We start from the raw sequence: 22,530 nt of genomic DNA on the forward strand, positions 1-22,530 counted from the left end.
CACCTTTTCTTTCATTTGGGCATTGTTTCTTTGTCTTCCTGTTGCTTATGAGACTCTTCTTGTTAGCTTCAGCTTCTTAAATTGATCTGTTCTGACTCCCTAGGTTTATAGTGTGAACTTCTGTGGTGGAATTCCTATGAAATTCAGTGGTGCAGTGTCCTGCAGGTATCTTGATGTTCTCTGCTTCCACCTACTCCTTTCTTTGTGTGTGTGTGATCAGCTGGAGGGGAAGGCAAAATGATTTATGACAGCAGGAGTGTACTTCATGATATTTACAGTCACAGCTGACAGAGAAGAGATAGAAGATCTTTAGGTTCTATATAGTGTTAACTGTAATCTTCATCCCAATTTGCCACCTCTAGGAAAGGATAGACCAAACATAAGTCTCTTGTTGGGGAGGGAAGGCTTGTGAGTTGTATCTAGAAAGCTGTTAGGTTGCGGGTGGTCAGATTTTGAGGTAAGGTGAGAGTAAAGAATAGTAAATAGATGTAGCGTGCGAGCAAGTAGAGTTAATCACTACAGTAATAGAATTCAGGAACCTGTAAAGTGGGCTAAGACCCGAGAGATGTGTTGTGAAGCATTTACAGTGGTATAGAAAGCAACAAACAAATACACAAACACACAAAAAAAGGGGAAGAGAAGTGAGGAAAAAGGAATAAGTTTCGGTGAAGTGAAGAGGGAGTAATACAGGAAAAAAAAAAGGAGAGGAACAGAATACTGAAAGATACAGCAACAATAAAATTAAAAAATATATACGATTACTGAAAAAAGTTTAAAAATAAAAGTAAAAAAAACCCCCCAAAAAACCCAACAACAAAAACTCCTTCCTTTTTGGTTTCAAACTGTCCAATGCGGTTTTTCTGGTTTCCGTGGGACCCCTCTGTGGTCTGGGTTGTAGGCCCAGGCAAACACCCGCCCACCAGCCAGGCTACCAGACTGGGATGCGGGCGCCCGCCCACCTGACAGGCAGGCTGCCGTGGTCCCACGGGATCTGGTACTGTCCTGTGGCTCGGTGAGAAGCAAGTCAAGCTGCCTTCACGGGAGAACACCTCAGTCCACTTTCCGGTAAAAACTTCTCCAGAAAGTGTACCTCTCAGCCAAACCCAATCCCCAACCTGACTGGTTAGGACAATGCTCCTCTCAAATTTCCTGGGCTGGCAGGCTGGTGGGCTGGCGACCACAGAGATCGCAACTGAACACGGCCCCCTATCCTTGCCACCCTCCCTGCACATTTATGCAGACAGGTCTCTGCCACCCAGCCCCGCCTAGATGGTGAGGGAGGGAGCCAGGTCTTCCAGGGACCCAGCAGCCGGCCCAATCCTCCACTGGCTGCTGGGCTCCCTATGAGTCCTCCATGGCACTGGCCAAAGACGGAAGCCTCTATACCTCTAACACAGCAGCAGCGGCGGCTCTGAGGCGTTTTGGGCTGGCCCAGGGCAGCCGGTCCAGCCACTGCCACTTTTGTCTTTATTCCCAGTTGCTGGGCTCCCGCTGAGTCCTCTGTGTCAGACGTCCGGACACTGGCTGTAGACAGAAGCCTCTGGGCCCTGGAAGCTGCGGCAGCAGCAGCTCTGAAGTCTTTATGTGCCGGCCAATGGCTGTTGGTCCCGCCCCTGCTGCTTTTGACTTTACTCTGGGGTGCCTGGCTCCTGAGGGCAGCTGGCCCTTCCGCTGCCAATTTTGTCTTTACTCACAGGTGCCGGGGTCCCAATGAGTCCTCTGTGTCAGATGCCCCTGTCGCTGGGTGCAGGGGGAAGCCTCTGGGCCCCGACCGCTGAGGCAGCCAAGGCTCCAAGGTCTTTATGCACCGGCCAATGGCTGCCGTCCCACCGCCTTCCCCACCGCTGCTGGTGCCCTTGACTTTTCTCAGGGTTGCCGGGCTCCCCCGATGAGTTCTCCGTGGCAGACGCCCCTGTCGCTAGGCACAGACGGAAGGAAGCCTCTGGGGTCCAACTGCTGCGGCTGCCGCAGCTCTGAGGTCTTTACGTGCCGGCTAATGGTTGCTGCCGGTCTGGCCGCCTCCATCCTTACTTGCGTCCCTGAGACCCCAAGGACCTCTAGCTGTCTGGTTTGTCACTATCTCTGGTCTCTTATTTTCATAAATGCTGGGGAATTGTTGGTTGGTAATTGATTGCGCTGTTCTTCTGTAAATCTGCCAGTATTTTCCCCCAAGTGTAGGAGAACTGCAGTCGCTCCGTCCTACTCCGCCGCCATTTTCTCTCAGTGTTTATGTCTTCTTGATGGATTCTGCCCTCTAGTATTTTGCAGTGACCTGCTGGGTTTGTTTTTATGGTCTTTTTTTGTAGTCCATTTTGCCTTATGTGAGAATTGCTACTCCGGCTTATTTTCTCTGTTTGTTTGCTCAGAAAATTTGTTTCCAGCCCTTCACTATTAGTCTGTGTAGGTCTTTTGTGCTGAGGTGGGTCCCTTGTAGGCAGCATATGTGTGGGACATGCTTTCTAATTCATTGAGCTATTTCATGTCTTTTGATTGGAGCATTTAATCTGTTTATGTTTAAGGTTAGTATTGATAGGTACTCATTCATTGCCATTTTTTTTGTACCTATGTTCCTCTCTCTGGCTCTTTTACCTCCTTTCATTAAAGCAGTCCCTGTGGCATCTCTTGCAGATCTGGTTTGGTGGAGGTGCATTTTTTTTAGACTTCTTTTGCCTTGAAAGCTCCATATTTGACTTTCCATTATTAATTGAGAGCCTTGTTCAGTAAAGTAGCCCTGGTGGAAGGCGTCTGGATTTCATTATTTGGAATATTTCTTGCCATTCTCTCTGGGCTTGGAAAGTTTCCTTGGAAAATTTAGCTGCTAGCTTTATGAGGGCTCCTTTGTATGTGACTTCTTGTTTCTCCCTTGCTGCCTTTAAGATTCTTTCTTTGTTTTGTAATTTTGGGCTTTTAATTATGGTGTGTGTTGGGGTGGGCCTCTTTAAGTTCCTCTGGATTGGGACTTTCCAAGTTTTAGGAAGTTGTGTAAATTTTTTTCTCACCAAATTAGGGAAGTTTTCCATCATTACTTTTTCAAACAGTTTTTTATCCCTTGGTCTTCTTCTCCTTTTGGTATCCCTATCATACTGCTATGATTCTATTTCATGTTGTCCTATACTTCCCTTACCACCTCATCATTCTTTCTGAGTCTTTTTTGCTTTTCTTGCTCTATTTAGGTGTTTTTTTTTTCCTTTTTTTTTATCTCTTCCTCCAGCACAATGATTGGTCCCCTGCTTCATGCAGCCTGCTTGCAATTTCTTTTAGTGTGTTTTTTATTTCTGAGATTTTCTTGTTCATTTCTTCCTGTTTTTTTTGTTGATAGTTTCTCTTTTCTCTTTCATGCTGATATAGTTCTCACTCAGTTCCTTGTATTGTCTGTGATTTCCTTGAGCATCTTTATAACCCTTATTTTGAATTTTTTATCTGGCGGTTTTGTTACCTCCATTTTGTTTATCTCTTTTAGTTGGGAGTCTTCCATTCCTTTTGGTCTCATGTTCTTTTTTTTTGTCTCCCATTTTAGGTGACTCATTTTGTTTGTTTGTTTTCTCCCACATGTTTTGCTTTGGTAGCTGTCTTTGCAAGGTGCACTTCTATGATCAGCATTGTATGAGGTTCAGTGGTGTGGTCTCTTTGATCTCCTTGGCTGGATGCTGTTGGTTTGCCCTTTCTTCTCTTTTTGTGGGCTCTCTTGTTGTAGTTGGATTTTTATCTTTTGGTGGTTTCTTTGTTGGTGATTTCTCTCCTCTAGCAGGTATACTGATGTTCTTAGTTCCCACCTATTCTTGTATGTGATCAGTGGCAAGGAGTAGGCAAAATAGATTAAGACAGCGTGAGAGAGTATTTGATGATCTTTAAGGTACCAGCATGTAGATTAGACATAGGAGATTCTTAGGATAAGTATAACGTTAACTGTGATATTTCACTCAAGTAGCCACTTTTTATAAAAGGTGAAATGCAGATAAGACTCTTATTATTGGGAGGATGATTGTGAGCTAAATCCATAAAGCAGAGCGAGGTTAGGTTATGAGGTACAGTGATAGTAAAGGTTGGAAAGTAGGCATAGTGTAAGAGATAGCAGACATAACCACAAAAATAATAATGCTCAGGATTTAAGTGAAGTGGGCTAAATTTAGGGAGGTTTGCTGTACGTACAATTGTATGGAACAACAATTGTGTATAATAGTACAGGAAGAACAATAATATGACAAGAAATATGTAATTTGGATAACCAGAATGGAAAGTACTTGATCAAGAGTTGTGTATTATTGTAACATGAGTGAAGCCAAAAAAGAAAAATTAAAGAGATAACTAAGGAGTCAATAAACAGAGCATAAGGAAAACCAAGCAATGCAATTAAACAGAGAAAGAAAACCTGGAAAACTAAATAGAAGAAAGAGAATTAAAAGTGCAAATAAAATAAAAGTTGTAAAAATAATGAAAAGATAATAATAATACACACGAACAGTTAAATGCCAGCTCTATGGGATAGCAAAGTGACTTTTTTCTCAGTTTCTCAGTTTTGGTGGTCACCTTTGTACTGCCACTTTTGAGGTGTCTCTGGACCCTTCATAACTTGTCATACTATTGTCCTATTCATGGGAAGAAGAAAAGGAAGGAAAAAAAAGAGAGAGGACCCAAACAGAAAAGTAAAAAAGAATAAGTCTCCTGCTGACTTTAAACCTCTTCAGTGAGTTCTGCTGGTCTTCCTGGATGCCTCAGAAATAGGGGGGCTTGGCTTCTCTTTTCTCCTTTTCTATGGTTTGAGAGGATGGGGACCAGGTCTGGGTCACAATATTAACAGGTTCCTGGCCTCCATTGGCCCAGGTACTCTGTACAATGTCAGGCTTAAATCAGCTACCCAGTTTTTTGGCACACAACATGAGTCAATCTTCGGTGTAGAACCCCAGACAAGCCAGGCCCGTAGTTCTTCTCAGCTATTCAGTCTCTGGGTGCCCACTGTGAGCCAATCTCATGTTTAGAGGCCAAGGTGAGTGGGGAGCATGGTTCTGCTCAACTCTTCAGTCAGTTTCTGGGCAAGTGCAGCTCAAATCACCCTCAGTGCAAGCTAGCCACTGCTGAGAGTTCCTTACAGAACAGGTGCTTGCTGTTCTTAACAAGTGCCCTGCTTTTCACACAGCTCAACCTTCCATCCAGTCTGGAGACCAAGTCAGTCAGGGTCCCACGTGGCCCCACTCCTCCTTTCACCAGGTGTAGCCTAGGACCCCGATTACTCTGGTTCTGAAGCCCATAGTCCCTGTGGATGTATACTGCCTATGTGTGTCTCTAACTTCATTTCTATTCTCCCTAGCAACTTCCAGCATCCAGGTAACCCCTAGTGCCAGGCTGCCCTCCCTTCCCTGGTAGGGGAGGAAGCTGGTGCTCTAACTCTCCTCCCTGTATCCTGTAACAGGGGACAGGTAGGGGCCACAGCAGCCTTGGTCCCAATGTAGATCCTAGGGACCTTACTGTCCCAGAGCAATCTCCTCACCATCTGCTTTGCAATGTGCTCTGCAATTTTTTGTCGCCAAACTTTATATAAACTGGTATTCCATTGGCTGTTTACTTTGTTCCTCCAAAGATCAGCCAGGTGTTCAAGCTGGGAACAGGGAGAACTGGGCTTTGCTCCCACCTACCTCACTGCCATCTTCTCCCAAAATGGTCATTAAATGTTGTGCCGGTTTATGATTTCAGTAGTATACTCCATGTTCCATGTAATTAAACAGTTGTCATCTTGGGGTCTGACACTTCACAGACCTCACATAGTTGAGGCTTAAATGCCATAGCTTCTGTATAGAGTTGATACCTTGAGACAGCTGTGTATAATGATGGGGCTTTTTTAACTTCACATGTATCCATACAACACAGATGGTCTCAGAGACCCATTCTGTTGTTAGACACTGGCAATGAGCCACATTTCTTTTCACTTAAGCTGCACCCTTACCTGTTTCTTCTTGATCGTTAGATAAAATTTCTACTGAGTGATATATATTATCTATATAATATATAGATGTCTGTGAACATCTGCTCACAGACCCCACTCACTGTCTACTGTACCTCTGAGACTGAGTTCAGAAGCAAAGCTTTTCTTAATGTGGTTGTATTTGGAGGTGGGGCCTTTGGGAAGTGATTTGGTCATGAATGTGGGGTTCTTATGAATAGAATTCGTGTCCTTATTATGGAGACCAAAGAGCTCTTGTCCTTTATGCCAGGTGAGAACCCAAGGAAGATGGCTGTTTATTAACTAGGAAGCAAGGCCTCACCAGACACTGTAGCTGCCAGTACCTTGACCTGGTCTTCTCAGCTTCTAAAAATGTGAGAAATAATTGTTAATTGTCTACCACACAGTCTATAGAATTCTGGTATGGTAGCTCAGAAGGACGAAGACAGGTATTTAGGTAATTTTTAAATTTGTATAGTTACTTCATGTGATAAGACAAAAATCGTAGTTAATTGTCTGCATTCAATGATCTCTGTGAAGTCAGGGAAAGCTACTTCAGTGTCTTTGTGCTCTGTGTTCCCCCCTCAATGACTGGAACATAGAATCCACTCCATTTGCTTTGTACCTTACTGTTATTCTTGAATTCTTGATCTCACAATAGGAATTTTACTGATGAATTTTGATGAACTCTTTGTAGATTAAATTTATGTGTATATTTGCTACAAATTTTTGTTCTTTAATTTTTGTTACAAGTATTTCCCTTCCATTACTTATGCTATAATTATGGGTGTTTTTACACAAATATATTACTTTTTTTATTCTCTCACATTTTGATTTCATCTATCACATCACTCTCAGAAAATTCCATTTTTTTCTTAAAAGTTTTTTATCTATTATAACAACTTATTATTTAGAAAAGCTTCAATAAAGTTCAAAACTTTAAGAAGTTTTTAGCATGCATAATTTATTTTATGATGAAAATATATTTAAGTTTCTTTCTCCCAAATAGGTAAAATAATTTATTTTATGATTCATTTCATCAATAGTTAAAAACTTTCTATTTACTCTGTCAAATTTTACACACCTACAGGTTTAATTTGAGGGCTGTTTCTCCTGGTCCTTCTCATCCTCCTTCTGTTAGTTTTGGGAAAACCTGACTGAATGATTCTTTTGCTGTGGACTGAGGTCACTCTCTAGTGTTCAGCTGAATGCTGGGAGTTTGAGGAGGGTCCAAGATGACTTTGTTCCTATGAATGATGGCAAGCAGTGATGGCTAGGATATTAAGTTGTTCTGGGTCCCTTTTTTTTGTTTTGTTTTATTCCATGTGGATGAAGGATTATATAGACAAAGTCTCTCCAGTGACACTGTCAGAATTGTTAAATGGCAACTAAGAGCTACCAGAGGTAGGTGGCAGAAGCTGTCAGGACAGTTAAGGTCTCATCCCATCCTGACATCAGCTTGAAGTCCAGGGTCTGAAGTTTGAAACCCAGACTGCATGGCACATCATAGGAAACAACCAACCAAATGAAAAGGCACCCCACAGAATGGGAGAAAATATTTGCAAATCATATAGTTCACAGGGCTTATTATTCAAGTTAGATGAGGAACTTCTATAACTCAGTAGCAAAATCCCCCAAATAATGTGGTTAAAAATAGACAAAGGGCCTGGATACCCATTAAAAATACTTTATTATTATTCTATTAGTGAGCTCAATTTTTTCCCTTTAGCACTTTTCCGCCCAGCGCACTCCCCTTCTCTGGCTGCCACAGTCATTCCCCACCCTGTTGTCCATGTCTGTGGGGCACTCATACGTGTTCCTTACTAGTACCTTCCTCTTCTTTGCACCTTCATACCCTTCCCAACTGTCCTCTTGTCACCTTTGTTTTCTTTCAGTCTGTTCCATGTTTCCATGCCTTTTGTTCTATTTTGCTTGTTAGTGTATTTTGTTCACTGGGTTCCTCTTATAGGTGAGATCCTATGTTAGTTGTCTTTTACTCCTTGGCTTCTTTCACTTGGCACAATATGCTCCAGTTTTATCCAGGCTTTCAGGGAGGGTAGGAGTTCCTTCTTTTCTTTTGGGTGAAAACTGAACAACAATAAGGAAAGGCAGTTCTCTTTTTAGGTTTTAAGGACATTCCATACTGTTTTTCAGAGTGGCTACACCTGTATACATTCCCATCAACAGTGGACTAGGGTTCCTTTTTGTCCACAACTTCCCCAGCACTTGTTTATTGATTTATTAATGATGTCCATTGTGACAGGTGTGAGGTGAAATGTTATTGTGGTTTTAATTTGCATTTCTGCTGGCTATTGATGTTGAGCATGTTTTTGTATGTCTATGTTCATAGCAGTGCTATTTGTGAGGGTGTGGCAAAGTCACATTGCAGAACAGCACATGGAATGAAAGATTGTATTTGTTTTGTGGAATTACAGTTATTCATATGTTCAAAACAGCACTCTCTCAGTTTTATTCTGATTGAGTTGAATGTATAGATTATTTTGAAGTGAAGAACATCTTAACAATTCTGAATTTTCTAATTCTTGAACATGATATATCCAATTATTTAGGTGTTTAAAAACTTAATTCTGAGAGATCTGTAAGTTTAGTCTAGGGATCTTGCTCATCTTTTCCTAAGTATTTATATTTTCAGATGCTTTGTAAAAGGTGCTTAAATGGTTGTTATTTTCAGTCGTTGTCGATACTAATATGTAAAAGTGCAATCAAATAAATTTTTGACCTTGAATTTTATAAACTTGCTAAATTCACTTACCATTTCTGGTAATCTCTGAAGGTTCCTTAGTGTTCCCTATGACACAATCATGTCTACAGAAAAGGATGGTTTATATCTTAGGAGATAGAAGATTAATTAGCTTATCAATTTCTTTGAGTTATTTCAGCTGGTTGTGTTTTCCTATACGTGATCCGTTTCATCTAAGTTATCCAATTCTCTGAGTTAACATTTTTCATAAGTACAATTGATTATGATTTTAATTTTATTTCTATATTTAAGTTTTATTTTCAACTTTACATGAAAAATTTTTTCTTTTTGAAAATATTTTTTTAAAATTTATTTTAAAATATATTTTATTGATTATGCCATTACAGTTGTCCTGTTTCCCCCCTTCATTCTCCTCCATGCTGCACACTTCCTCTCCCTCATCCCCCCTTTAATCCTTGTGCATGTGTCACAACGTTTTTATCTTCTGCACTTCCCACACTGTCCTTGCCCTCCCCCTGTCTATTTTCTACGTACCATCTATGCTATTTATTCTTAGTAACTTCCCTCCTCTTCTCCTTCCCCCACTCCCCTGTTGCTAACCCTCCATGGGATCTCCATTTCTTTGGTTCTATTCCTGTTGTAGTTGTCTGCTTAGTTTTAGGTGTGGTTGTTAACTGTGAGTTTTCTCTCCTTTCACTGTTCATATTTTTATCTTCTTTTTCTTAGATAAGTTCCTTTAACATTTGATATAATAAGGGCTTGGTGATGATGAACTCTTTGAACTTGACCTCATCTGAGAAGCACTTTATCTGCCCTTCCATTCTAAATGAGAAGTTTGCTGGATAGGGCAATGTTGGATACAGGTCTTTGGATTTCATGACTTGGAATATTTCTTTTCAGCCCCACTTGCTTTTAAGGTCTCTTTTGAGAAATCAGCTGACAGTCTGATGGGAACTCCTTTGTAGGTGAGTGTCCCCTTATCTCTTGCTGCTTCTAGAATTCTCTCCTGCATTCTAATCTTGGGCAATGTAATTATGATGTGCCTTGGTGTGTTCCTTCTTGGTAGGACATCTTTAGGACTCTCTGAGTTTCCTGGACTTCCTGGAGGTCTATTTCCTTTGCCAGATCGGGGCAGTTCTACTTTATTATTTGTTCAAATAAGTTTTCGACTTGTTGCTCTTCCTGTGTCCCTTCTAGTACCCCTATTATTCAGATGTTGGAACATTTAAAGATATCCTGGATGTTTCTGATCCTCTCTTCATTTTTTTGAGTTCTTGTTTCTTTTCTGTTTGGGTTTTTCTTTCTTCCTTCTCATCCAGTCCGTTGATTTTAGTCTCCATTTTGTTGGCAGTAGTATTGGTTTCCTGTGCTTTTTGCTTCATATCACTTAGTGTAGCATTCACTTTTCACTTAATTTTTGACTAAAATCAACCAGTTCTGTCAGCATCCTGATCACCAGTGTTTTGAACTGTGTATCTGACAGGTTGGCTATCTCTTTCTTTCTTAGAGGTGTTGGCTCTGGGACTTGGCAGTGTTCTTCTGCTTGAGCCATAATGTTTTTGTTTGTTCATGCTTGTTACCTATGAGGGGCATAGGGTTATGTGTTCACCAGGGCAGATAAACCCAGTGGCTGGGTTGTGTCTGGGGTTGGGGTCAGAGAGGGAACAATGACATTTGTTCTTCTCTCTCTAAGATTTTGGTCTTTCGTGCTGCTTCCCACAAGCAAATTGGGCCCTTCTGGTGCTGTTTCTAGGTTGTGTGGGCTTGTGTATGTTCCAGGACCCTCTGGATCTCTCCAATGAACTCTCTTGTGAGGCTGGGAGCCTCTCCCGGCACCTCAACACCTGAAAGTTTTTCTAATTAGTGCTTTTAGGCTTCATTTGTCTTCACTGGGGCCCTGGGTTGTGCAGTCTGTCTCACTGCTTTTTTTGCCTGGTTTATCTTCATGTGAATTTGCCAGCCAGCTGCAGTGCACCCTCTCTGGGTCTCCGCATTACCGCCCTTTGCATGGGATCTGTGAACTGCCACCTGCATGCCTGGGTTTGTCCAGCAGCCACCACTGTTTCCTGCTGCAACCCCTCTGCAGCAGCCACTGACTCTGCCTCTCTTATCAGTCTCGGTGAATGGTTCCTTGTTGTTGGACTTCGGTACAGTTCAATTTTTTGTGTTTTTGTTGTGTTCTTGTTTCTAAATCTCTGTTGTCCTTAAATTTGGTTGTGTGAGGAGGTACAGTATTTGCACCTATGCCTCCGTCTTGGCTGGGAGTTGGAAGATTTTATTTTCATCTGTAGCCCACAGTAGTTTATAATTGCGTTGTTGTATTCTTTTTTTTTTAAAGATTTTATTTATTTATTTATCTTTAGAGGGGAAGGAGAGAGGGAGAGAAACATCAATGTATGGTTGCCTTTTGTGCGTCCCCCTGCTGGTAGTTAGCCTGCAAGGAACTGGCTTGCAACCCAGGCATGTGCCCTGACTGGGAATCGAACCGCGATTGTCTGGTTCGCAGGCCCGTGCTCAATCCACTGAGCTACACCAGCCAGGGCTTGTATTCTTGAAATAATGGGGGAAATGATTGCAGTCTCCTTTACAGAGAATGAATTGATTTTGAGGGTCCTAACTTTATTTTATTGTTCCACATTTTGTTTCCTTTAAAAAAATTAAATTTATTGGGGTGACATTGTTTAATAAGATTATATAGGTTTCCAGTGTACATTTCTATGATATATGTTCTGTATATTCCTTTGTGTGCTCACTACCCAAAGTCAAATCTTCTTTTTTAAATATAGATTTTATTTATTTATTTTTAGAGATGGAAGGGAAGGGAAATAGAAGGAGAGAGAGAGCAATATCGATTAGTTGCCTCCCATATCTCTCCAACCAGGGACCTGGTCCACAACCCAGACATGTAGTCTGACTGAAAATAGAATTGGTGAACTTTCATTTTGTTGAATGACACTCAACCCACTGAGACACACCAGTCAGCACTAAAGTCAAATCTTTTGTCGACATGTTTTTTGACCCCTTTTTCTTGTATGAGAGATTTGTGTGGTGTTCATCTGCTTTCATTTATGATATTAATTATTTGGCTTTTCTCTCTTTTCCCTCTAGGTACCAAGTGTCAGCTGTTTTGGTTTTGTTTGTTCCTATTTTGTTGATGTAAAAAATCTTACCTTCATTATGTCCTCCCATAATGTATTTCTGTACGAACTGTTTCCATTTCCTTAGAGAGCTTTATTATGCCACTTCATGCTTTTGGGAATGAAGTTATGACATCACCTATGACATAAAGGGCACTTGTGATGCTGTTAAATTGTGTCTTTATGAAAATCCAATGACCTCCTGTAGTTTTCTTCCCAATGAGCTGCATGTGATCACTGCATTAGGGAATTACTGAGTCTCCAATTCAAGTTTTCAAAACAGGATGTTGGGATGAGGCTTCTGCCAAAGTCACCAGGCTTCAAATTTTCATACAGTAGACCCTTCTGAGAACTTCTGAGCAGTAGCAGTATGGGTTCCCAATGGCACTGCATGAATAACTTCCCATTTACGTGCCCTGGAGTAAGCGTTCTCTCTTTTTTGTAAAAAGTTAGGTAGAATTTGTAGAATTCTGTAATGGTCATGGACCATATTATTCCCATATATTTTCCAGATTGGTGTAGACTTGGTGTTTTGGCTAGACTGAACCATCATAGTTAACTAAAAATGTTTACCCTAGCTTCCACATTGTCCCTAACTTCTTTCTTTAAAAAACTCTTATGATGTTATCAATGTAACAGCTTGACTCATTTAGAGTATGTTCATATCTAAATTTCCTTTCCAAACATGACAATACATATGGCTTATAGAGAATTACTATGGATTATTTCGTGTTTTGAGGCAATATCTGTATCCGTTAATGTGTGCAGTGTATCATTCTTATTGGGGTATATAATTTGAGATTCTCCAGTATTGTAATCATGGTCAGATGTAGCAAACATCTATCATTCAGATAAACAGAAAACATTAGTAGTTCTTTTCATTCAGCTGGAAGAATGTGGAGAATGAACTTATGCATGTATTTTTCTCAAGTTCTGAGTACTAATTTAGTCCAGAGTAACTTTATCATATCAGATAGTTTTTTTTAAATTAAGCATATGTTTTCCATAGTTTGCCACTTAAACTCAAGAGAACAGTGGTTGCATGTACCCTTTCAATCTTAGAAGTAATATGTACAATACTTGGGGTTGCTAGGTTTCATCCATTTCTTTTTTTTTAAAGATTTATTTATTTATTTATCTTTAGAGGGGAAGGAGAGAGGGAGAGAAACATCAATGTATGGTTGCCTTTTGTGCATCCCCTGCTGGGAGTTGGCCTGCAGGGAACTGGACTACAACCCAGGCATGTGCCTTGACTGGGAATCGAACCGCGATCCTCTGGTTTGCAGACCCGCGCTCAATCCACTGAGCTACACCAGCCAGGGCAGGTTTCATCCATTTCTTTGTTAAGCTGGAAACCACCATCTTTTGGTGAGCTTAGCACATAGTTAAACTCTTCAGCTGGTACACAGAAGTATTTAATGCCTTTTAATCTAAGGCCCTTATGACAATATTTGTGGATGTGAAGATGCTCAGTGGAGCCCATAGTAAACCATCCTAGGGAAATTACAGTGGAAGCCATCAAAGACTTGATATAGAGGCAGGCTCTTGTTGGAAAAGAATTCCTGTCTTGTAGAAAGTAACTCACTAGATAGTAGGCTGAAAAGAAAGAACCAAATTAATGGATTAGAAGGCATTATGATTCTGCTGACATGTATTCAGGCCTTCAGAACTAAACAACTGTGATTACTTGTCCATTCAGTAGTTGAAAGGTCAAGTTCAATAAGTCCCACAAGCCCCCATTTCTCTACCTCTGAGCTCTGGGCCTCTACATCTAGCAGGGACGTGCACAATTTGGCATCTCTGGGTCACACTGGAAGAAGAATTGTCTTAGGTCATACATTAAGTACACAAATCCTCATGCAAACTTATGAGTAAAAAAAGTTTCTAAGTAAATTTATAATTTTGTGTTGGGCTATGTTCATAGCCATCCTGGGCTGCACCTTGCCTGAGAACAGCAGTTACACTCCTGTAAGTATGGACTTTCTTTTCTAGGTGTGTGCTGGTAAAGAGACCCAAGACTGGTTTTCCTTTCATTTGGGCTTAAATAATGTTTGCCTTACCTGACGATTTCCTAAAATGAAACCTGTAAATTTTTATTCACTTTATTTAATTATTTCTTTTCAAAGCAAAGGCTTTTCATGTAATTATCTGTGTGTTATTCTTTCTTGGAAAGACCCAAGTCACTTTCTCTGAGGACTGTTGTAGGGAAAAAAACTGTCATTACTTCATTTGAATTTGTTCCAAATATTCTAATAATCTATAATGACCTTGCATTCTCTTTTGTAAAAAACAAAAACAATTTTTAACGCCAGAGATGTTGGGTCTGCCCATAATGTGGAAGAGTTATTTTCCTGATAGAAATACCTGAGAGATATTTGAAACCTCAACTTTCTGCCTAAGCTGAAGTTTATCTTCAAATGGTCTCTCATCCTTCATACATATCCTTGTATATTTTCCTCAGCATAGATATCTCTCATTGCTTGTAGAAATATGTGTAAGGTCCCAATTTTCTGGGATGAAGTTGGGTAGAGAAACAGACATACTTTTAATTAGATAAAAGAAGTCTTTAGGGATGTCTTATTTGAGTGCCTGAAAGGCACAAGAGTTCTACTACCTGGTAGAACACCCAGTCACTGACTATTTGAAGAAGATAAATCCTTGCAGTTGTCTTGTTAGCTAGAAATTAATGGTCAGAGACACGAATGCTTTCCTAGGTCCTCTTAAGGAAGTACTTTTTGTTTACCTCACCACAATTGGCTGAGGTGAAGTACATTGAAGTAAGTACTTTCAGTGTTTTAAAATTTCTGGTGTTTTTGTATTTGCAAATAATGGATTTGGCCAAGTTAATTTCCATAAATACATCCAGTTTTTACATAGCCATGAGAACACAGCATCGTTGTTTTTCTCTGAAGGAATTTTCCCAGCAGGTGAGAGTGTTCAAGTATTTTACAAGTACGTATTTGTGTTTTATTTAAGTGTCTTTATATCCTAGGTATCTGTGTTGGATACTGCAACCATTGTGTGAAAGACTGAGGTGATGGGGAGTCTGTGTGGAAACATGGGAAGGGCAGCTGCATGAAACTATTTCCACATTTACTGGTCACTATCCATTAGTCAGTGTTTTGTGGTCACACATAGATACATGAGGTACCCACAGTCACTGCCAATGAAAGAAGCTCTGAGTTTAAAGACTAAGAACAGACCTGAAGTGAGTTCTTAGAAGAACCAAAATTTATACAACATATTTCAATGTTGCTAATGTCCTAAATATATGTATTTTTATTGGAAAAAATTGGAATTAAGAAAATTAAGGTAGTAAAATAAGGAAATGAACCAGAGTATAGAAAATGTGTTTGGTGTCTAGCACTATAATCTGATAGATATTTTTTGTTTTGTTAAATGACAAAGAGAAACTTTCAAAGCATTCCAGATAACCTAATGGGTTTGTAGTCTCGGTTCATGGGTTATTATAGTTTTCATGGTAAATTAACATTTCTGATTATTCTGAGACCTTTGAATCAGAGAATTTATGATACATCATCTGTGTATTGCATTGTATGTTCACCAGCCAAAGTCAGATCTTTTTCTGTCACCATATATATGACCCCCTTTACCCTTTACTATCCTCTCCCCTTCCTTCTGGATTAACCAGCATACTGTTGTCTCTGTCTATGAGTTTTTGTTTGCTTTTATTCTTTATTAATGTGTTGCTTTCAACTTTCTTTCCCAGACATGAGTGCTATCATATGGTCCTTGACTTTTCCTGCCTGGCTTATTTCACTTAGTAGAATCTCGTGGTCCATCCACATTGTTGCAATGGCAGGGTTTCATGTTTTCTCATGGTGGTGTATTATTGTGTGTATGTGCCTCATCTCTTTTATCCAGTAACCTACTGAGGGACACTTTGGTTGTTTTCATGTCTTGGTCACCATGTATAAGGCTGCAATGAACGTAGGCATGCATATATGTTGTGTCATTCCCCAAACTTAGTATAAAATTAATGAGAGAATTTAAAATTGCAATATAGCAAATGTGTTAATGTAGGGAGAAATAAAGTGCTATTTTATTTTAGAAGTTGAATGTAAGATTTTTTATTTTGAAATTTTAAAATACTTTACATTCAATATTTTATTCTACTTTCAAGTGTATAGTATAGTGGCCACAGAATCCTATTCTCCACAGTGTGTTCCCCTTGATACTTACAGTACTCACCCTACCCCTTTCATAGTTATTACAATATTACTGACCACGTTTTTCATGTGGGATTTTGTTTCTGATATGGAAGCTCAATATCTGTGAACACTTTCAAAACCTAAATTTGTAGACACAGAAAAGAGTTGGTGGTAACCAAAGGAAATGTAGTTTTTAGAAATGAAGGGTTGAGGGTTCAAATCTGTGGTGATGGAAGGTGATTTTTCTCTGGGTAGTGGGCACACAATGCAATATAGAGATCATGTATCATAGAAATGAACACTTGAAACCTATATGAGCTTACTAACTAATACCATCCCAATAAACTTAATGAAAAGTCAGTGTATGCATAATCAGCAATGCATATTAGTACATATTTGAAAGAAACCTGTGTTCAGAGAACTGCCTTGTTTATTATTTCTTATAGAGTCATAACACTGTAATTTTAAAGTACTTTAGAGGGTGTTTTTGTTACTATGCAATTATAATGTATCTTTTTAAAAAACGATAGTCTTAAGAAACTAAGTTAAATGATGTTTTTTTAAATAGAGAAGTGTGAACTTAGCAATTTAAATTAAAAGTCTAATAATACTATCTGTCAGGTTTTATAGTATTGGATCTTTGATGACATAAACAACAGAGAATAGAGTATATACCCCGTTTCTACATCTAAATAATTCAACTGGCTAGTAGGAGATTTATTCTGGAGAAATCTTCCATTGATGATTAATAAGAGTAATGGCACTAAATAGATCCTGCATAAAGTAAGGATTGACAAAAAAAGAATTGGATATAGACCACCTTATATCCTCATGTCCTTCAATAGGTGTGCCTTTATCAGCCTACAGCTTCAAGAATGGTAGAGCTTCTGAATACACTGGAAGCAGCAATGTGAATGAGGCAGGTAGAGTGGTCTTCACAGATGTCTTTAAAGGAAAGGTGTACCTTTCAGCACATCCTCCCTCTCTCTGCCCTCCAGATCTATGGAATGGAATCAGTTTGTCTGTCTTTGCATGCCGCCGCCCGCGGCAGCAAGGTGGTCGCGAGGTGAGGCGATGGACTTAACTTAATTAAAATAATGGAGAGGTCCAAGTGCTCCTGGCTGGCAAATGGCGAGTTTATTCAAGGAACTGCTGGCTTATATGCAGAACTACAGTGGCCTGAGAACAATGCTGTTTTACAAAAGTTTGTACATTCCCGAAGGCTATCAAGAGGGCAAGATGTTCTCACATCCTGAGAACATTTGCCCACAGATAGCAGTGTCCTCATGACTATCACTTTCCTGGAACATGACGCACATGCCAAGACCTTGTTCTTTCCTTCAAGGCTGAGAAGGAGAAGGTCCGGAAGATGTCAAGATACCTGCCGGCTCCAGGGACCAGAAACCAAGTCCCGCCACCGTTTTCACAGTGGGGGCTCTGTCCGTGATCCCCTGCGGCCTGGCGGGCCCCCACATTTGCACATAAGTGATTTTGTAATTTTCCTCTGCAAGAAATAATAAAAAAAATTAGGTCTGTGTTTATACTTGTACAAGTCTTCTCTCTTGTTTAACTTTGTCTTTCGCCATCAGATGTAGAGGAATCTGAGAAATCAATTTTTTAAATAATTTTTTATGCTTTTCTCTATTAAGCTGCATTCTGTCTTTATTTCTTATAGCATTTTAAGATGCCTCCTGAGTAAACCCTTGAAGATCCCTTGGGATCAGGCTTCTAACACTTTCTCAAGAAAGAAAAATTTTCTGAAGAAGAATTTAAAAAAGAGTATTAATCTCACTTAATAGTCACATTAATATTCTTTCACTTCTGGATATTTACTTCTTCAATATAATTTCACCTTCCTGATTCGATCCTTTTGTTTCTGTCACTTTATGCTATTCAGTTCTTCCTGTGATGTATGTGTCCCACTTTTTCCATGTTATTCACCTTGCTTCTAGTCTAAATACATTGCATCACAGGTGAATACTACTACTCATGTGTAATCCAATAGATAATTCCTGAGACATGTAATTTTATCCTATATAGGATAAATAGGGCTTCATAGAGTATAATATTCTTTTTATCCTTGGCCTATGTCTATAATTCTCACCACATTGACAAAGACTCAAATGGTTCCTTGTGATACAATGTTATTTGTGAAGCCTTCAAGAACATTAGTGATAGTTATCATTTATTCAACCTTTACTGGATGCCAGCCAATATTCTAGGTATTTACTTGGGTGAAATGCAGTTGAATATGGTGCATCCATGAGTGACAGATAGATACCTAAATTAAGTACCTAGAATTAATATATCCAAATTAAATACCTAGAATTTTGGCTGGCATCCATGGATGCCAAATGGTTGTTGTAATAAAACAACAATCCAAGAGGCAGGCTCTATTGTTATCCCTGTTGTAAAAAGGATGAAAGTGAGGCACAGAAAGGTTTATTAGGTTGCCCAAGGTCACATAGTAGTAAGTGGTGAGGCTAGGATTTCAACACAGGCAATGTGTCTCCAGAGTCCATGTGATTCTTCACTGTGCTACATTCTCCCTGAAAGGGTGTTTTGGGTATTAAATGAGAATAATCTGAATAGAGTAACTTGTAATCAGTATTTGGTCTCTAATGATAAAATGCCACTTACCACTGGGTTACCTTTTTTAATGAGCAGTTATAGGCTTGAATATTTCTATTTTGTTATAAAAATATGAAAAAGTCAGTAGAGTAGACTGTAAGATGGGGTTGCACAATGAGTCCCATGGAAGATAAGACTGGACAAAGTTTCTGAGATTGTCTAGTCCCAGCCCTTTATCTTCCAAAAAGCAAACTGAGACAGAGTTGGAATTACATTTAAAAATGACTCACCTCCATGCCTTTTTACACTGATGTTGGGCTCATCCCTTGAGTATGCTGATTTTTGGAACCTGGGCACCAAAGCTCCATCTGAGCTCTCTCAGTACCTTGGAAAAATTATAAATACAACCATGTCTCATTGTCTTCTACCTCTCTTTTCAGCACCTGTGTTCCCCTTCCTCAATAGCTAGGTCACCCCAAGAGTTTTGAAAAAATAATACCTGCTGGTAATGTAAGAGTTCATGATAGTCAGCAGTCAGTGAATTTCAAAATTATTTGGTGAAAGTCTAAATAGTGTCTCTGTGTTGAGGGTTGTAGGATAGACAATGATTACATTGAGGAAATTACAACTTCTTCAAAAACTGATAGAAAAAAAAGAAACTGAAACGCTGCTGAGAGTCACAGAGTCTAACTAAGTAATTGTATTAGGGAAGAATATATTAATTATGTTATGGTTGGATATAGTCCTGTCTGTGGAAATTTATTGATAATCAATGAAGACTGACATCCTTTGTGACATAAAAGACTGAACACCTAATAGCAACTTATCATAGTATTAAGTGAGTTATTTCAAAAGAGACATTTTTTTGTGCTTCATTAATTATAGTATAAAGGTCTCACTACAAATACTATGAAGTCAAAGGCCTGAGGTCATGCCAATTTATTTAGAGATTTTTTTTGTCACCACCAGAGAGTAAGTCATTGCTGACTTGTGTGTCCAGGACTGACAGTTTAAATAGGCTTTGTTAATCACTTCTTGGCCTTTTGGCTAAGATCAAATGTAAATAGGCTCTATTAATGATGTGACTGTCTGTGGGGTCTTTGACACTTTTTTCTGTCGACAATCCACTAAGACTTAGAGGGAAAACCTTGGCCTGAATCATCTGAGGAGAAGCAGAATTGTCAAGGGAAGATGAAATTGGCTATTAGGAAGAAGAAATCATAGATGTTTAGCAAACCTTTATTGTGTGTAAACCCCTGTAGAAGATAAAATAATGAGTAGGTACACGAAGATACAGTGAATGTATTCATAGTATGTTCACAATTTCATTACAGGTTCCTTCTCCTGACCTCTCCTCCTAGAAACAGGCTTTAGAGAAGACTAAATGGGATATAGTAACAATGTGACAGAATTTGTCCTCCTGGGCCTCACTCAGGATCCTGGGGGCCGAAAAGCATTATTTGTCATATTTTTACTCATTTACCTTGTTACAATGGTGAGCAACCTGCTCACTGTGGTGACTGTTCTTGCCAGCCTCTCTCTGGGCTCCCCAATGTACCTCTTCCTTGTCTATCTGTCACTCATGGATGCAGCATATTCAACTGCCATTTCATCCAAATTGATCATAGACCTACTCTGTGGTCAAACGACAATTTCCTTCTCAGCTTTCATGGGACAGCTCTTCTTGGGACAACTTTTTGGAGGTGCTGAAATCTTCCTGCTGGTGGCCATGTCCTATGATCGCTATGTGGCCATCTGTAAACTACTGCACTACACAACCATCATGAATAGACAGGTTTGCATCCTGCTGTTGGTGGTGTCCCTGGCTGGAGGTTTTGTTCATTCTCTGGTCCAACTTCTCTTTGTGTACAGCCTCCTTTTTTGTGGCCCCAATGTTATTGACCATTTCATCTGTGACATGTACCCATTGTTAGAACTTGCCTGCACTGACACCTACTTCTTAGACCTCACTGTGGTTGCCAATGGTGGAGCAATCTGTACAGTCATCTTTATTTGTCTACTAATATCCTATGGAGTCATCCTAAGTTCCCTTAAAACTCACAGTCAGGAAGGGAGGCGCAAAGCCCTGTCTACCTGTGGTTCCCACATCACGGTGGTTGCTCTCTTTTTTGTTCCCTGCATTTTTATGCATGTTAGAACTGTGTCTAACTTATCTGTTGATAAATTCATAAGTGTGGCTTATACTGTTGTCACTCCCATGTTGAATCGTCTAATATACACTTTGAGAAATTCAGATATGACAAATGCTATGAAGAAGCTGTGGTGTAGGAAGTTAGGTATAGATAGGCTGAGAATGTGTCATTCATATTGAATGCACTTGTTACTAATTCTGAAACAAGAAAGAGGCAGTGCGTTCTAACAATGGATGACTTAGTTAACTGAATGTATTCTCTTGGGATGCTTTTCTTTTTTCATAGAAGGTATCAAAAGTAGAACAAATACCCATTGAGGTTAGAATCAATGTAATACAGAAATACAGAAGGATGAATTAAAAGGCACAGGTATTTTCCCTATTATTTGGAAGAATAATCTGAGTTCAACTTGTACCCTTCTTTTTCATTGTTCATTTACAATTGTCCTGATTTTTTCCCCATTACTTTCCCTTGCCCCATACCACCAAACCCCACCTCCCACAGTCAATGCCTTCCACCGTGTCCATGCCTATATGTCCCTTATTCTTGTTTCTTGACTTGCCTCTTCATCTTTTTCTGCTATGCCCCTACCTTCTCCCCTCTGGTTATTGTCAGTTTGTTCTTTATTGTTTATATTGAAATAGGCTTTAGAAGAGTTTTATTTTTCCTTTGAAAAGTGAAAAACAAGCTGCCTTTGAAAATTTGTTTTATACAAAATAATGACAAAGCAATTTTGCTAATGTTTAGGACAAATTTCTAAGGTTAAGACAGTGTTATTTATTTTTTGTTGTTGTTCAAGTACAGTTGTCTCCACTTTCACTCCACCATACTTCCCTCCCCACCCATCCCCACCTCCCAACATCAAATGTACGCCATTTGAATTTATTCATATGTCCTCCGTACATGTTCTTTGATGGCCCTTCCTCTGTTTTCCCCCAGCATCCCTCTTTCCTGTCCCCTCTGGTTACTATCAGTTTGTATTTTATTTCAAAATTTTGATGTTTGTTATTGTATGTGTACAATAGGTTTTAGCAGCTGCCTTAAGCATTTTGTCTTCCAGATTACTTCTGTTTCTCATTTTGATGCCTGTGCATTTGAAGTACAGGGTGTCTAGATGGAAGATGATACCATATTTGGTTAAATGCACAATCATGGATCAGTTCTGTTAGATGCAATGTTGGATGTACTCACGGGTTGGGATGAACCCAATTGGGATGGCTGATAATGAAAACAGATTCTAGGTCTTGATTAGAGTATAGAATGTCATACTAATCCAAATTTAAAGGTATTTTCATGCTTTTCCTCACTAGTTATTATGTGCCTTTTCCCCATTCTTCATCTTGAATGATGACTCTTATTTTGTCTTCATGACACTAAAGATTGGGTAAAAAAATGTATTATTTTGCACAGCAATGTGTTCCCTAAAAGTTACATTCAATTTTAGTACTTGAAATTATAGACTTAACAATGATATGTTTTTATATAAATGAAATTTTGGTTTTCAATCTTATTTTAAAACAATTTTTTTTCCTCACCATTTAGTCCCTCCAGAGCATCATAAACTAGAAAGAAGATGGAATTGCTTTCATTGTAGTGTAGGAACATTATCTATGTTTTGTAAGAGTTTCTTCCTAACTAAAAAAAATGAAACACTTCTTATTTTCAAATTTTATTATGAATTTTTTCATGCATACCAATAATCTATGCAATTTATACCCAGAATACGATCAACATTGAAATTACCTAAGTATACCATTCCTCTCCCTCTTTCCAGAGGTAATTCCAATGTTGAATTTTGTATTAATCATAGTTAAAAATAGTTTAACTGTGTATGTATATA

At 39.2% G+C, this 22,530-nt stretch overlaps 1 protein-coding gene across 1 annotated transcript; it reads left to right on the top strand.

Moving 5' to 3' along the window:
- Positions 1-19,921: 19,921 nt before the first annotated feature.
- LOC118974525 (olfactory receptor 4A16-like) lies at positions 19,922-20,869 on the top strand. The gene has a single exon (XM_037027984.1). It carries the CDS (start codon positions 19,922-19,924, stop codon positions 20,867-20,869), a length of 948 nt encoding a protein of 315 aa, XP_036883879.1.
- Positions 20,870-22,530: the final 1,661 nt, after the last annotated feature.

The sequence above is a fragment of the Sturnira hondurensis genome, unplaced genomic scaffold (genome assembly GCF_014824575.4).
Source record: "Sturnira hondurensis isolate 20B ecotype Veracruz unplaced genomic scaffold, ASM1482457v3 Scaffold0019433, whole genome shotgun sequence".
NCBI classification, from domain to species: domain Eukaryota; kingdom Metazoa; phylum Chordata; class Mammalia; order Chiroptera; family Phyllostomidae; genus Sturnira; species Sturnira hondurensis.